At 43.2% G+C, this 16,231-nt stretch overlaps 2 protein-coding genes across 2 annotated transcripts in view; one reads left to right on the top strand and one right to left on the bottom strand.

The window, feature by feature from the left end:
* The window catches only part of dock2 (dedicator of cytokinesis 2), a gene marked incomplete at its 5' end in the record, with an annotated part of 92,809 nt that overhangs the window by 31,645 nt on the left and 44,933 nt on the right, over nt 1-16,231 (bottom strand). The gene's annotated exons all lie outside the window — the stretch shown is intronic.
* On the top strand, nt 6,775-15,313 carry insyn2b (inhibitory synaptic factor family member 2B; the record flags this gene model as incomplete). Its single annotated transcript, XM_083891342.1, has 3 exons — nt 6,775-8,330; nt 10,745-10,819; nt 15,136-15,313. 3 exons carry the CDS (start codon nt 6,775-6,777, stop codon nt 15,311-15,313), a joined length of 1,809 nt encoding a protein of 602 aa, XP_083747468.1.

Here is a 16,231-nt window from a genome sequence, read left to right as displayed (position 1 = left end):
GGAAAGCCGAGTTCTCATATCATTTTTATTGCCACCGTTCCAGTTGACATGAAAAGACACCTCAGATTTCAGTGCAGCAGAGCGACCGAGCGATCTGCCACCGACAATGATAATCAAACTTGAATGATGCCAGGTTAGATTAGATACTTGGCTTTTCTGATATGAACATTACCCCCGTGTCTCCTGGCTGTTAAGTTGAAATGCTGATGAAGGCACAGTGTCCCTGGAAATGCAGTCGGACCCAATTAAATTGCACCGCAAAAACAAGCCGCAGAACAAGCTGAGCTATGGTTTCCTGGCTGTTCTGATGGTCATTACTGGATTCCTCCCTCTGTCTGAGGTGCAGGGATAAATGTTTCACCAAGACAAAGGAAGAAATGGAACCACTGACCAATTAATGGAAACAAAAAAAAGTGGATGATACAGTATACCTGCAATGCAGGACGCAAATAACAGAAGTCTGTATACAGTACTGTACAGGAATGGGTGGACATGAATAACACTTTACAATAAGGATACATTAATTAACATTAGTAATTGCTGTAATACACATTTTCTAACTACTTTTTCTAGCTTCTTTTAATGTCAGTTGATAGAGAAATAACTTTTAACTGTTCATGGAAGTATTGAATAAGTGTTACTTATCTATAATTAAGCATTTTAGATTACCACACGCATGCTAAACTTTGGAAAGTTTCCCACTTTAAAATGTAGGGTAATAATTATTTAAAATGCTTAATAGTTAACGCTCATTCTGCACTCCCATAGTTAAGATATGAATGTTTTACCACTGTACAATACAGGCCACAAGCACCATTAAAAAAAGGTAACAATCAAAATTGAGTAATAATTATTTAAGGGAAACACCTTTTTTTCCTCAAGTCTTCCTCAGCCATTTCTCTGCCTGTTCCTTCAGTCTCACTGTGTTGTTTCTGTCCTGAGAGAGGAATGGTACCACTTCCCTAGGGTTCATTTCACTTGGCCATATTGCCTCTCCCTGGATTTGGAGCAAGAACCAACAAGTTAATTTGCCATTTCTGATCACCAAGTGTGAAGACTTCCATGGGTTGAATTTCATTCTGGCCCAGGTTGCCATGGCCATCTGGATGTTTTCGGCTGTTTCCGCTGTTAAAAGCAGATTCGTCCCCATAACGAGTAAGATGGGGGAGACGGTGCAGCCTGATACGATTCAAGGATCGGCCACTGAGTTGTAAAGTGGGTAGCTGTGAACAGGAATTTTAACCCTCCAAAGTAACTAATTCCCCTGATGTGGTGAGGGATTGGTAGGGTTCCAGGGCAACGTTGATACGACTATGGGGGATTGACGGGTATGCATTTCTTAAATCCAGCCAGACAACTGTCATGTTGCCTTTGACCTTCTTGGCCTCCCTGATCAGTTTCCTAAGGACAACAGAGGGTTCCAAGCATCCAGGGAAGCCTGGGATGCCACCCTTTTGGACTGAAGTGTGAAAGTAACTGTTGTTCAGCATGTAGTTTGTTAACCTTCTGGCGAGATCATTTGGAAGCAGCCTTCTATGGTTTTCAAGGTGCCCTTTATCCAAATCCTTCACAGAAGCTTCCATAGTCTGTAATGTAGTGTCAGGCATCTCCAGTATACTTTGTGCGGTATACCATTTGAGCATGGAGCTGATGATGCAAGCCTTCTGTATGATATCTCTTCTTCGACGAGCTCTGTGTGCTCAGTCATGGCTTGGTCTCTAAGGGGGTTGCAGTGGCAGGAAACTCCTCTACAACATCCTTAGGGCAAATCAGACTCCCATATCTCGCTTCACCATGCACACTTCTGGTGAACGTTTATGAGTCCTTGATGAACCGACTTTTCTCCCTCGGAGTCCTTTTTGCCCTCCTAAGTCTGCACAGTTGCCCATAAGGTCTTCTGGTCAGTTCCTTGATGGCTTCCTTTTCTTCAGGCCTTCCTCTTTGGAACTTCTTAGTCAGGCTCTTAATCTTATCCTTCAGACAATTGATCTCCCTTTCCCTCCTGTTATGCTGCTTGACTGATGGTTCTCTGGTGCCTCTTCTCTGCGCCGAAATGTTCTCCTGCCATATTGAAAACCACAGCTGTTAATCTCTCGATCTTCCCCTCTGCTGTTCCTGCGACCATGGTTTCCAGTCCTCGGGCCATGTCTTAGTCTAGTTGGCTCCATATTACCCTTTCTCTCACAGGTCGGTTGAACAGGGTAGTAAACAAGGGCGTCCTGTGGTTCTGAAGTACACCAACAGGTGCAGAGAGGTCTCCAGTGCTGTGGGGTCCTTCAGTGTCTCACAAAGTGTCTCCACTAGGCACTGCACTTGTTTTCCTCCTTTTCCACACTTGTTACTGTGGTTTTATCTTTAGGCGTTTAGTATTCTTGAAAAGCTTACCACTATCTGTGTGGGCTGTGTCATTGTCCGTGTTCGTTCCAGAGCTGTTACCATTCTATCTATCCCATTAAGTCTCTCACCTGAGCTTGTATTAATTCTCTACATCTATTAAGAGAGGAGCTATTAATAATATAGTCTCTCTATTTGTTTAGGATTATTGTGAGTTGCAACCTTACACAAACTAGCTGAGGCTTATTTAGATTGATTTGTTTTGGGAGGACCCTCAAGAGCAGAGCCTGTTCCTTCCGAGTACAGTCACTGAAGTAAATTGTCTTGCGTTGAAGAATTTGATTTCTTATGTTGCTCTGAGCAAAGACAACAGAGTGCAAACAAAAAAAAAGGAAAAGGAAAAATATTCTTCTCTTTGCACAATTCCGTGCGTGTGCCTCGTCTCAAAAGGCAAATAAAGTGCTGCATCCGTTCTGTTGTGGGGTGAGGTGGGCGAGAGAAAGTGAGTGAGAGAAGCATTGTGATTACAGAGCAGTAAAGTGAGCCTTGGTCTCCCTAAAACACACACACACACACAAAAACACACATAGGACCCATCAATCGCTGGTTGAAAAATGAGGCTCACCTTGAAACGACAAGGGACTCAATTAGCTGTAGCATCCGGTGCTGCGTTACCACTGCAAAGGCATGGGTGCACACTCATTCAAACCTGTGTGTGTATACACACACACACACACTCAAGGGCGTGCAGACTGCTTTTGTCTGCATGTAGACAATTACTGAACAGCCCAAACCCATTAACTGGTAAATTAAACTCATTGGTTTTATATCCATAAAAAGGCTGCACCCTGTCAGGACACTCCATGTCAACTTTTCAGCCTGTTTATTTGGTGACAGATGCTCAATCACATTTGCAGGGCATATTGATTACAGGCAAGCAGTTTGCGCCGTTCGCACAGCTTCCAAATTTTTTTTTTATTTCTGTCCTTTCACACATATTTATTTTTGTACTCTTCAACACACTCTGTGACACCATCAGAGATTCCATCTGAGGAAAATGGGCCTTTACATCCCTTCTTCTGCGATATACACACACACACACACACTCGCATATTATTGCTTTTATCTCGTCTGTGAACCTTCCTCCTTCATCTGTTTTTTTCCCTCCCATCCTTCCCACCACCTTTCTTCACCTCCCTGAGCATGCCGTCTCCCTGTTCTCCTTTTCGGTCGCCTCCCCTTCATCACCAAACCAACTGCACCATCTCCCCTTCTCCTCCCTGTTCATTTTGCACAGCCGGGGGTGTGATATAGGTGAGGCCAAGATTAAATATAGAGGCAGAGAGAAATAAACAGCAAATCAAAGACAACATGACAGAGACGGAAAAGCAGGTGGTGAGAGGAAAAGTGCGACAACAAGCACCGGTAATGATGAAAGACAAGAGTGACAAGAGGGGAGTGGTATTCAATAAGACTTATGAGACCGAGCAAAAGAGGGGAAGGAGGAGAGAGACAGGCAGACGTGTGAATCACAGAGACGGACTTCTGAGAACACGGTGTCACTTTCTGCCTGACAGCCTGCAGGTCAGGGGTGAAGACTGAGACTTGAAATGGTGTGGCACCTTATCACCCACACACACACACCCACACATACATCCACACAAAATATAAATAGGAGGTGACGGCAAGGAGGGAGGAAGTTGGTTTCACCAGGTGCAAAAACAAAGGCTTGGAAATGAGCTGCGGTGAAATTATCTTCAATTGACTTAATCTGAATCCCAAAGGCAAAGGACTCGATGGCACGCATAAGCAGGCAAACACACACACGCACACACTCGTTCAGACAGTAGGTATGCACATCTGCACCCGCATTTCTTATCCGCTTCTCCCTCCGTCTCAGGGAAAACATCATCACCTGCAATTTCTCACCCACCTGCTGACCTGTCTGATTTTCCTTTACATCTTATCAATAAACATATGTGTCATATAGACATATTGCTAACATTATAAAAATAACACCAATAATAATTGATACTACCATTACATTGGTTAGGGTTACATTACAGTGTTATTCTAGGTTATTACATCACATGTGCATCATTCTCAATATTGTCATCACAACAACCAGCCTGCAGTATTACATAAATACATAAAGTTACACAGTAACTATCATGTTGAAACTTTCATTACAGAGAGATGTCGACTAAAAACAATTGGAATTTAAACTGTTCCAATTGTATGCTGTTGCTCAAGGGCAAGGCCTCCACGATTAATACAGTTACATGGTGTATTCATCCAGTTTTAATATTTTATTATTTTTAAATGAAAATTGAACTTCTAATATTATAAACTGCACATGCTGGCAGAGAAAAAAAAAATGATTGCAGGACTAAACTGTCCATTTTAATTTTGCTCATACTGTCATAAGTCTCACAGAGCATTAACGTGCCAGTGAACCCCATCCTGAATATTTATGAACCGTTACAGCAGCAGTGCAGCAGCCAGGTTGTGTTTGCACCTGTCCGGTGGAAACATGTCTCAGAGCGTATGACAAGAACTTTTTTTTTTTTTTGAAAAGGAAACTTTCAGCCAAAAAAAAAGAAGCTTCCTCACAAAAAACCTCGTGTTACTGATCTCAGAACGTCTCAAACAAATATGTGAACAAGCCTGTATCTCATTTATTTTTCAAAATAGTGCATTGTTCCAGCCTCGACACCACACAGCAAGCATCTGTGCTGTGATGTCGCACCAGCTGGCTTGAAAAGCTCCTTTTCTTTCTTTTCCGTGTGTGTGTGTGTGTGTGATGTCACACAATGACTGCAGTGAAAAGACAACGCTGTATGCAGAAGGGAGAAAAACGGAAAACAAAGACATGCCTCGTATGCCTAAAATTATCGTTTCATCATCATAATTATTTATAAGACCATTTATCATCTCCCTAAACAGACATCTAGTCGATATAGTAAGGAATCAACAGCAAAGAGGAATCACAGGTACGCAGTGGTGTGTTTTAAACACAGGTGGATATACATTAAAGCAGTACCCTGAATACAGAGCATAACAAAAACAACTTGTACTGAAAGCTTGTACTTTGAGCAGACACAACACAGTTAATTGCCCTCTAAGCGCGTGTATGATAAAATCATTCACTAAAATGTGAGCTCAACCTAATACCCGACACAGTTAACCTCCCTTTACTCTCGCCAATAATGTGCTGCTGCGATCACCTGATTTCCTCACAGGAGACATTTTGATTATATGATCTCGCCTCAATTTTAAAGGCAATCACAGTGTTAAAGTGCAACAGTAAAATAAAATCTATGTGATATGAATGATGTGACCCGAGGATCGTAACATGTGTGCAGGATTTCATATTTATTTTTAATGTCTATTTTATGTGCCTGAAACTCATATTCTCTTAAATAGCCCTCAGGGGCAGAATCCATATTACAAAAATAAGTTTTGCAAAAATGTCAATTTTTGTAAATTGTTCTCTTAGAGTAGAATAAATGATAAAGCATGGCAATAACTCCGACATGGACATCTGGAGTGGTAATCAGAGGGATTAAAGGGCAGTAAATGGGTCACAATATTCATCTTCACAGCTAGATGCCACCAAATCCTACACATTAAACATTTACCATAAACTCGCAAATGCTTAGCATTACGTGGGACGTGTTTAAACAGAAACATCAAAACTGCTTTCATGAGTCAGGCCGTGAGGCATCATTGGTTTCATCAAGTTTCACGTTGTGTCATCACCACATAATGACAGACTGCAATATGTGACGTCCTATTTATTGCAAAAATCTCTGGTGAGCTTGTGCAACACGCAATCACATACACGTATAACATTACCCCTTCAGATATCGCTAATCTTCTGTTATTCCAGGGAAACATCTTGAGATTTAATTTTGTCCCTATAACTCCCACCTACCCTCTGGTCTAATAAGAGGCTGATAGAGCTCTATCGATCTGGTCAGTGTGTATATTCAGTTTTATGTGGTGCTTTACCTGCCTAATGTCTACATCTTCTTCCCTGTATTGATGATCTCTCTCCTTTTCCTCTGTCATTCACCTCATTCATTGCCTCTCTTATTCCTCTCTCTCTCTCCCAGAAGTAAACCAGCAATTCCCAGAGAAGGCATTCAACTCATCCTCTACAAGCAACTGGTGTGAGACGGATTTCCAAATCAGATACCCAAACAAACAAGGGGATCATCAATGGGAGACCACTTTAAGTCCACAGCCTTATTGGATATTGAATTTCTGCCTCCACGTCCACATACAAACTTCCTCACACTGCCACGCAGGTTGTGAAACGAGCTGCAATCATTGCTGCTTTATTCTGGAGATAATCCCGCCGACGTTGTCTGATGTCACCGATTGCCCCAATCCCATTTAGCTCCTCTGGGGGCTGAGCGAAAACTGCAGAGGAGCATGGGCAGGAGGGTGGCTGACCCAACCAATCCAGTGCCTGCACTAGGGGTTCCTCTGGCAGGAGGGCGATGGGGCCCACTATGCAGTGTCGGGGTGCAGACGTCTCCAGCACTGCGGATTTTCCCCTCCATCAAACAACAGAGCAGCCAGCCAACCAACACGCATCAACCACTCACCATGGCAACGGACAAAACAACGACCGCAGAGACAGAGCAAGTCATCAGAAGTGACAGCAACAGTCTGCCTGTGTCCAAGGAGACGTCTCAGAACGAGATCAACAGCCTTACACAGGACGACATGGGGTCACAAGGGTCAGGCAGCGGAGTTTACTGCCAGATCAAAAGTATTCGGGCAAACCCCAAGGACACAAGAGGGAAAAAGACAGCTCGGTATACAAATGGAAGTGTGGTAGCATCTGATGTGGTGGGAGGGGTTTGCACTGAGGCCACAGACGTTGACGTGGCCTGCGAGCGGAGGAGGGTGCAGTCACTACGTGGCGAGAGCCATCGCTCGGTTGTAAAAACTGGAAGCGTTTGTGCGGCTGTACACGCCACACCACCTCGGCCCTGTCGAGTGATGACGAATTCCCCGGCTCGTCTCTGTGGGACTTGCGGGAGGAGACGATCGCAGATTGCACCGTGCACAGGTGCATGCCGTCGCAAGGCCGTCAATCAAATAACAACCAGCCAGACTTTGCCCAATCCTCCGCGGAAACCGTCTGTGGGCCCAGACCAGTCGAAAAAAGACTCCTCTGTTGTGAACTCTGAGGCTTGCGACAAAAAGACAGAAACGGCAAGCACCTCCACACACACGGCACTCAAAACATCAAAGATACCACAGTTGTCGCACACTATGCCAAAAACACGCAGCTCACATTCCAACCACACAGCACACGGTCAAGGCAAAACAAAAGATCCAAAGCAGCAGACGAGGCCACATTCTGCCGACTTTACTTATTACAAGGACTCGGCTACACAAACGACAGAAATGCAAAACAACACAGACGGAACCACAGCGACCACACATACAACACAGGAACACACGCCGCCTGTAGAGGTGACAGAACCACATTCAACTGACAAACACAAGCATAACACGGCTAAAATCCAGCAAGCTGACGAACAAACACACTGCAACAAAACAGTCACATCTAAACCTGCAGCTCCTTCCCTTACCAAGATCCCATCTCTCCCACCAAAAAACTCGCCTAAAACCACTCATTCCAAACCAGCCACACCTGTAGCACAAGCCAAAAACACCCAGGACACTACAAATACTCCCGAACGAACCTCCTCAGAGCGGATCAAACTCAAGGACAACACGGAACAGAAGAGCAAATCATTCGAAGACCGCACACTGCCTTGTAAGACTCATATGACAGCACAATGTAACGGGGCTCCAGGAGGGCTGCTGACCGGACTCGCAGGGAATAAGCCACGCGCGCTGGAGGGGCAGCTGCAGAGCGTCGAGGAGAACCTACTGTCCAATCAGGAGAAGATCAAAGTGCTTCTCAACGTCATTCAAGACCTGGAAAAGAGCAAGGCCCTCAGCGAAGGGTGAGAGAAGGGAGATGGGGAGGGGATAAAAACTGGGACATGGGGGGGGGATGGGATGTATAAAATGTAAGAGATGAAGATAAAAGTATAGAGACTAGATCAAAATGTAGCATACAGCATGGCTGGACTGTAGTGGAAAAGGGAAAGTCTGTAAAATCTGTTCAAAACGTCACTAAAAGTTGCTGGAGGTTGTAATAATCCACTCAGTGTTTTTATTAAGCATTCAGCCGACTTTTACATGGTTTCAGATCTTTATCTTGTGTGCCTCTCTCCTACGTTTCCCTCCTTACATTTACAGTATTTTTACTGCAGGCCATTTGCCCAATAAGCTCTTCTCAATTATTGTTGTTCTTCTGCTTACAACAGTTCAAAGAATTGACTAAAACGCGACCGACTAAGACCTCATTCAGACCCGATAGTGACATCTGTCCTCCTCAGTGATCTGTTTCACGGCCAGAATGGAATGGCATGTGTGTTGTGGGGACCTAAATCTGTTTACACAGTCACATTATGGGGACTTATCTTCCTTGTGGGGACAAAAAGCCCCAATAACGCACATTTTCCGTGCTCCATTCCTGTTGAGATGTGCGGTACATGCTACCCTGTAGTCAATATTAGCAAGTCTCAATGTCTTCTTTTGTTCTTCTACCGTATATACCTATAGGATATAAAGTCCCAAAGGTAACCGTGTTACAAAGAGATATCTTTCTGCTCACCTAAGCTAAATTGCAATTTCTTACTCCTGTCCTGCTAATTATGTTAACCTCATTGATGCCACCCTTTTGTTTCTCTCAGCTACAGTACGTACACACAGTGCCCTTGGTTTCCTATACTTCGATCAATGCTTTCCACTATCTCCAAGGCTGTGAAACTATAGCTTCAAGCTACATTCATCCTTTTTATACTCCTTCACCCTCTCACCCGTCTTACCTTCATTCATAATTAATACCCCCCCCACGCCCCCATTTTACTCTGCTTATCTTTCACCTCCTTGTCAACACTGTGAATCGCCCCTCTAATGAAATTCCTGCCCCATCACCGCTTATTGACATTTCCTTTTCCATCCCTGCTCTCCCAGCCTGTTCACTGGTGTTGAAGTGTTGACTTTCACCATTCAGTTTTCTCATTTCTCTATTTCCCCTCAGCCTTCACACCTTCACTCTTTGCAATGTCTGTCCCGCAGTATTACCTGTGTCTTATTCCCACCATGACACCCCTGTGTTCACACATTTCAATCACCTCCTTTGTTCTTCTCTATACCGAAACGTCATCCCTTGACCCTTTATCTAATTTCTTCCAAAACAATATTTAGCTCCTCCTACATGTTTTTTTTACTCCTTCTGGTCCCCATTAAGAGTTAAAAGATGTCTCTTCCTCCAAAATAATCTCAATCAGACTGCCTATGACGGATAAACATTGCTCATACGAAGTGAACAAACAATGGAAAAGGGATAATGGTGCAGTGTGAGAGGCTGATGGGGGGGGGGGGGGGAAGTGGGGAGGCAGAAAGAGAGTAACAGAGCAAGAACAAAAAAAGACAAAAAGTGAGAGAAGAGTAAGAGAACCAAGAGGGGCTGCATGTATCTGATGCTGTGAATAGAAGTACTTTAAGTGTTCTGCTGTGATAAAAGTGTCGGCTGAACAGAAAGGATTTTTGTGTTTCTCTCCTCCTGAAGCAAAGAGTTCTTGTCTCTTTTGCCGTTGCTATCACGGATAAAGACTGGTCGGGGAGAAAATGTGATGCCAGACATAAGAGTCTATCTTGATGTAATTAAATGCCTACTTATCACAATAAATCAGAGACCGTCTTGTCTTCGCAGCTCAGAACAGGGGCAGCCAAAAAAACAACAACAAACTCAGCAACAAAATGTTAAAATTAAATGACATGGCAGTTATGAGCTTTTCAGATGTTTTTTTTAAATATCCATTTATATTATAACACTCTGCTAGCTTCAGCTCTGAAGTCTTCTTGTGTAAATCCTCAAGTAAAACTATTTACCCAACCCAAAGTGGACTTGCATGTAGTGTTTAACTTAACCAGACCTGTGCAGAAAGCCACTGCACACACACACACACACACAACAGTTAGCAGCAGTTTTCACCTGCCTGCATACCAAACAGGCAGGTTTTCATCCACTGGGGTTACTCAACTCCTTTCTTCATGTTCCTTTGCAGGTACACCACATGCTCCGATCACAGCCTCTTCTCTGCCCTTTGACAAGCCTTTAACACTCACACACACACGTCACCGTTTTGAATACGTGGATATGGAGAGATTATTTCCAGTCAAACAAATGCGCAATCTGTTGTTCGTGCCCAAAGTCCCATCATGCCATTGCAGAGTAATACTGAAGCCTGTTGTTGTTGTTGGTGTTGTTATTGTAGTAGTGTTTCACCATGTGTTGTTTCCACAGTCGCAGCTCATACAGAACGGGTCAGGACATAAACAACTGCTCAACCTGCCAAAGGACAGCCTGCATCATTTACAGGTAACCTGATCAAGATAATGAGCTTACTGCATTACATAACCCTGCAAATGCAAATGACAACACATTCATGCCCCGAGCAGAATAACAAATGGGCCTTTTCCTAGAAAAGGTCTAGTAGCTTTAAAAACAGTGCATTTTCTGTTGTTGTTATGTTTTTATGTACTATACGTGATATTTTGTTGTCTCTCTGCGCTTTTCTCCGACTCCTATAACTGAAAACTACATGCGATTTATCCGTATGTACTGGAAATATCATTATTGGAAAGAATACTTGTAGGAAAGTTATTTTCACATACAATTGTGCTGTGTGCAAACAAGCAAATTAATTGGGTCTTAACTTTTTATGCATTTGTCTCTTGCGTGTGATTCTAAATTACATTTAGAGTCTTAGATTCTGTATGATTTCATAGAACATTCTGGAATGTTATGCTCTCCTGACGCTGACATTTAGTAAATCATTCCATCGCTCCATACCATGCATCTCTATCAAACCGACGTTCCCACCTGTGCCTCATCCATTCCACAGTTGTGAGATTATAATCACTGAACCTCCGCCACTGCTCCTCCGCTCTGCCTTGCTCACACAAACTTACGACAGAAAAAAAAAAAAAAAAAAAAAAAAACATTTCCTTGCTCGAACTAGAAAACTCTGGCATCAAAAATTCCTTTTGGTTCGAAACTTATGTGCATGAATAACACAAGTGTTTGAAGTGTACGCTGCTTGTTTACAATCATACAAATTTCCCTTGTACACCATGAGGGATAAAGACACATTTTCCAGACCCTTTATTCCAAATCTCTCTAACTCTCGAGAGGCACTCGCCTCCCAGCATCCCCACATCTGCATCCTTCCTGTATTTTTTTTACTTTCTACACCTCTGTTGTTTTATCTCACAGCTACTGTGATACATTTCTATTACTTTGCATCAAAATATGACATTCCCTCCCTCCCCCCGTTATTTTTGTATAATTCTTTCCCCTGAGCCTAATTACCAAAACAGGATCCTTAGCCAAGAAAGTTAATGAACACCAAGGGGAGAGGACTGCCACTTGGTGGCATACTCATACACCTGTAAATATACAGTATGTACTGCATATACTAAGATAAACACACATTTTAATGAACACTCACAGTTTCTACTGCTGTACACAGTCACATGCACAGAACTGTGTGCAAAAATGAAGACACGGAAGAACAAATTTGGTCACGCTATTCGGAATGTAGCATTAACCTTTTTTTCGAAGAAAAATAGAATACGTTTAATGGGGGTTAAAATCTGTGGATCAGTGAGTAATAAAGGCACTTTTGTTTCTTTTATTACCTCTTATTCTAGGATCAGAGGCTTCCCTAATCTCAAGAGTTGTACACACGTCATTAAACCCATAAAACCCCCTCTCTTTGCAGATTGAGATTTTCCTTTTGTGCTCCACTTTCACTTTGTTTTCCTTCTGCACACGCATAAGCCAATGCACACACACACACACACACACAGAGAAAAGGCATAATTATAGTGCACAATTTGTGGACAGATGTATCTACTTCCTCATTATGTTTTTTATTTCTTCTCAAATCGGTATCCGTTTTATTTTCAGCAGCCCATTGTGAAAAACACAAAAAGTACACGAGCTTCATTTGTTTGATTGGACAGTAACGGCCTTATCAAACCCCCAGAGAGGATTCAGAATAAAGACGACTGGAGATAAGGAGAGAAAGCCCCAAGCAGAGGATGAATGACATATGGGACTCACACATCCCTCCTAATGGTTTGCATTACTTTGAAAAAGTGGATTTGATTTGGGCTGGCTGTCTGAGGATGTTAAGCCATTGTCAGAACTAATTAATTTGTGATGAGAGACAGAGGAGAGAGGTACTTTTGACAGCCGGTCTGGATTTCTCCCATCACAGCTATAAGAGATATACACTGTATATAATGTGACATGTACTGTGTACAAATATTCTCACCCAATCCTGATCGCACATGGATGCATAAACATACTGGACATTACTAACCGTACACATTGCTTTAGCCGAAAAGAGGACTTTGAAGATTAAAGTAAATGGTCTGTCTGTATTTATGTATTTACACTACAGTTTTGCCATTCACTCACACAGCACATTTTCTATCAATCATCTTTCACACACTGCCATTGGGAGCAACGTGGGGTCAAGGACACATCAGAATGTAGCAGGGAATCGAACCCACTACCTTTTAGGGCTGCTACGATAAAAATTTGTTGACACTAATATGTAACCGTCGACACGTCGTGTTGTTGTAAATCACACAACGGCCGCTCCATGCTCATCTGTAACTGCAGTGCAAACGAACACACACTCAAGCTATCCAGAACTAGCTACAGGAAGTGCTGGGGGCAGTATTGCTCGCTGTTTACATCCCGCAAGGAAGCAGAGAATAGAATGCACAAATGATGGCGGAAACAGACAAAGAGGCTCGAAAAACTCTGACCCAAGGTTTCCAAAGTTTGGGAACATTTCACTGAAAATAACACCTTAAATGCAATCTCTGTGAAGTGCAACTCTCATTCCACGGTAGCACTAGAGAAATGCACAAACACCTCGAACGGCGACACCCTGGAGCTGCTGCATCATCACGTACCGCAGAGCATTGAGTTCACAAATAACGTTGATACCTCGTAGATATTTTTAAATTACAGGCTCATTTATTAATTAAAAATCAGCCTACGATTGCAAGTACATAATACGTTTGTGTCGTACTTCTATCAGTCGGAAAATCATGGAAGAACCTTGCTTAGCAAACTCTAGTTCACTTACATTAATGCAAACTTTGCAGCAGTAATCTGCGAATTACAGGTAAAGCTGCTTTGACATACTTAATTTCAGCTGTATGCAGGTTAAACAGAATACCAAAATATGTGCCAACAAAGATAATAGCGATTAATTGATTAATTGAAAAATAATCGATAGATTAGTCTGCAAAAAAAAATAATGGTTAGTTGCTGTCCTTCAACCTTTGAGCTGAAAGACGACTCGCTTTACCACTGAGCTACTATCTCATAATTGCATTTGCTACAAGACCACATAGTCATGTCCAACATTTGCATGGACGCTGAAGATGACAGCCTGCAGAATGAATTGAGAGCAGCAATACGAGCAATAGTGACAGAGAGCGAGGTTGTAAGAGGGGGGAGGAAGCGCACTGACGTTTGCAAAAGACGAGCCATCGTTCAAAAACAAGACTATTTAAATTTACTAAAGGCTGATTTTACCTCCTGCTTTTTTCCACTCATTCCCTTCATCCCTCTTTACTGAGGGTGCAGACATTTATCTGCTCTCACCATGTCTCCAGTGGCCTCTCTTTCATTTATTCTTCCAGTTCTCTCCTTCTATCAGCCCCTGTGCATTGCCTTCATCCCTCACTCAGCCTTGGGCATGCTGTACAGGGATGCACATGTGGGAGCGCCAGGGGAGAACACGTGTGTGTGTGTGTGTGTGTGTTTTGGGATGCACAAGGATGGGAGTGTATCTGTAGTTGCCTCTGCTCCCCCTGCCTCAACATGTGGTTAATTAAGTCTAGAAGCAGGGCCCTTTGCAGCTCCACTCCTATAATCCAATTGAAAACACACACACACACACACACACACCAAAAGCAGAGAGAAACTCTACTACACTTTGACCTGCAGCAGTGGACACTTCAAAAAGATGGTGTGAAGAGAGCACAACAGAACGAAGGGGGGTTGAGAAGAGCATAGAAAAAGAAAGCCAAGAGGGTCTGCTTTGAACACACCAGAAGAGCAAAAAAAAAAAAAATGTTCCTCCCTTGCTCCCTATTTTAGCACCTCCATTTTGCAAATGCTCCTCTCCTTCTCTGCTCCCTTTTCTATTCACACCCGGGCAAACCTGTGATCTACTGATGCATGACGCACAGACGAATACTAACGGGGGGTGAAATAAGGCCTTTAAATATACACCGATGCCTGTCACACAGTGCTTATGCGGTAACAATCAGCAGTTTGTCACTCGAGCAGTCCCGAGTTGCCCTGTGACTTTTCTGTGCTGCACAAAGGAAGTGATTTGTTTCCTATCGAGACAGACGGAGGCTACGGCAACATTAGGCTAGTAAATAGAGACTGCAACAAACAGGTTGGACTATGATTGGAATCTCAAAAAAAGGGCCCACAAAAAAATTCAGTCGTTCAGCAGTTTGACGGTATAAATGCTGTATACACACAAACGCTCCCTCACTCAGGGCTGATAACGTTGCACAACAGAGTAAAGTAGATTTTGATTTGACACTACCGCCTCATCAACTGCTCTCTCTGACACTTTCCCTCTCCAGCGTGGAACATGATTTCCGACAGCAGGAGGGACGACTCCAGGTCATTATGGAGACCCTCGAGGGGGAGTATGATGTGCCTGCAACTGCTCTGACCAAGCCCACGCAAGCTCCTTCCAGCCGCACTGGCACCAAGGCTCGCGTCAAGAAACTCCGCAAGAAGTGTTTCTGGTGGCTTTGAACTTCCCGAGAAGCAGGTGCATACAAGAGTGGATTATGACCCAAAAGCTCTAGAGGATAAAGCAGCTCTTTCAAGGACAGTTAATGTGTACGGTGTCCAAATGAAAACCAGAAGAGGGTTGTTGTTTTTCTTGTTCCTTTCCCAAGTAGCATCATGGCAATTTTTCCACAGTGACCCATCCTCAGCTTGGAACTAAATACACCAGGGATTAGGTTGAAGAAGAGGAAATTCATGAAAGAATGAAACTCGGGCCAAAGGAGCTGTTGATCTCTCCTCTCAGATGTGTATGACAGGATGAATAACAATCTTCTCTCAGCGGGAGCTCGACTTTAGCAACTAATTAACGACAATTATCTGACTTCAAGCAAGGATACCGTTTTCCCTTACGAACTGCGGAACAAAGAGAAAGCGAGTTGACACTTGACAGATGAACAAACTGTTCCTGTAACCTGCTGTTAAAACAGATGGATAGATGTAGGAATGGTTTATGCCAAGACTCATTTACACCGACAGCTGGGGATAAATCTTCGGTTAAATTACAGCAATAAGAGGGCAAATTTGGACTATTTGGACTATCTGTGTCTTTGAATGGGTTTGAATGTACTAACAACTGAAGCGCTACAAGGAATATGACCTGCTGTGCTCTCTGGAAACAGACATCAGTGTTTACAGAGCACTATGAAGAATACACCAAGAGACAATGTGAAAGGCAGCTGATCAAAACACTGACAGGCTCCGTCAGATCGTTTATCATTCTGTCCACTTTGTCTGACAGAGTGATTGATTTTTTTTTTCCCCTTATTACCATCCAAAATGGAAGTGTTTTGCTGTAAATCTCAATCTTGTTTCAAGGATTTTCACAGACGTGCACACGTGCAACAGAGGCACACGCTTACATGCGCTAATGCACATATTATG

This window comes from Microchirus variegatus, assembly GCF_963457635.1.
Source record: "Microchirus variegatus genome assembly, chromosome: 6".
NCBI classification, from domain to species: Eukaryota; Metazoa; Chordata; class Actinopteri; order Pleuronectiformes; family Soleidae; genus Microchirus; species Microchirus variegatus.
The sequence above is the reverse complement of the archived record's forward strand: the minus strand, read 5'-3'. Positions and strand labels throughout refer to the sequence as shown.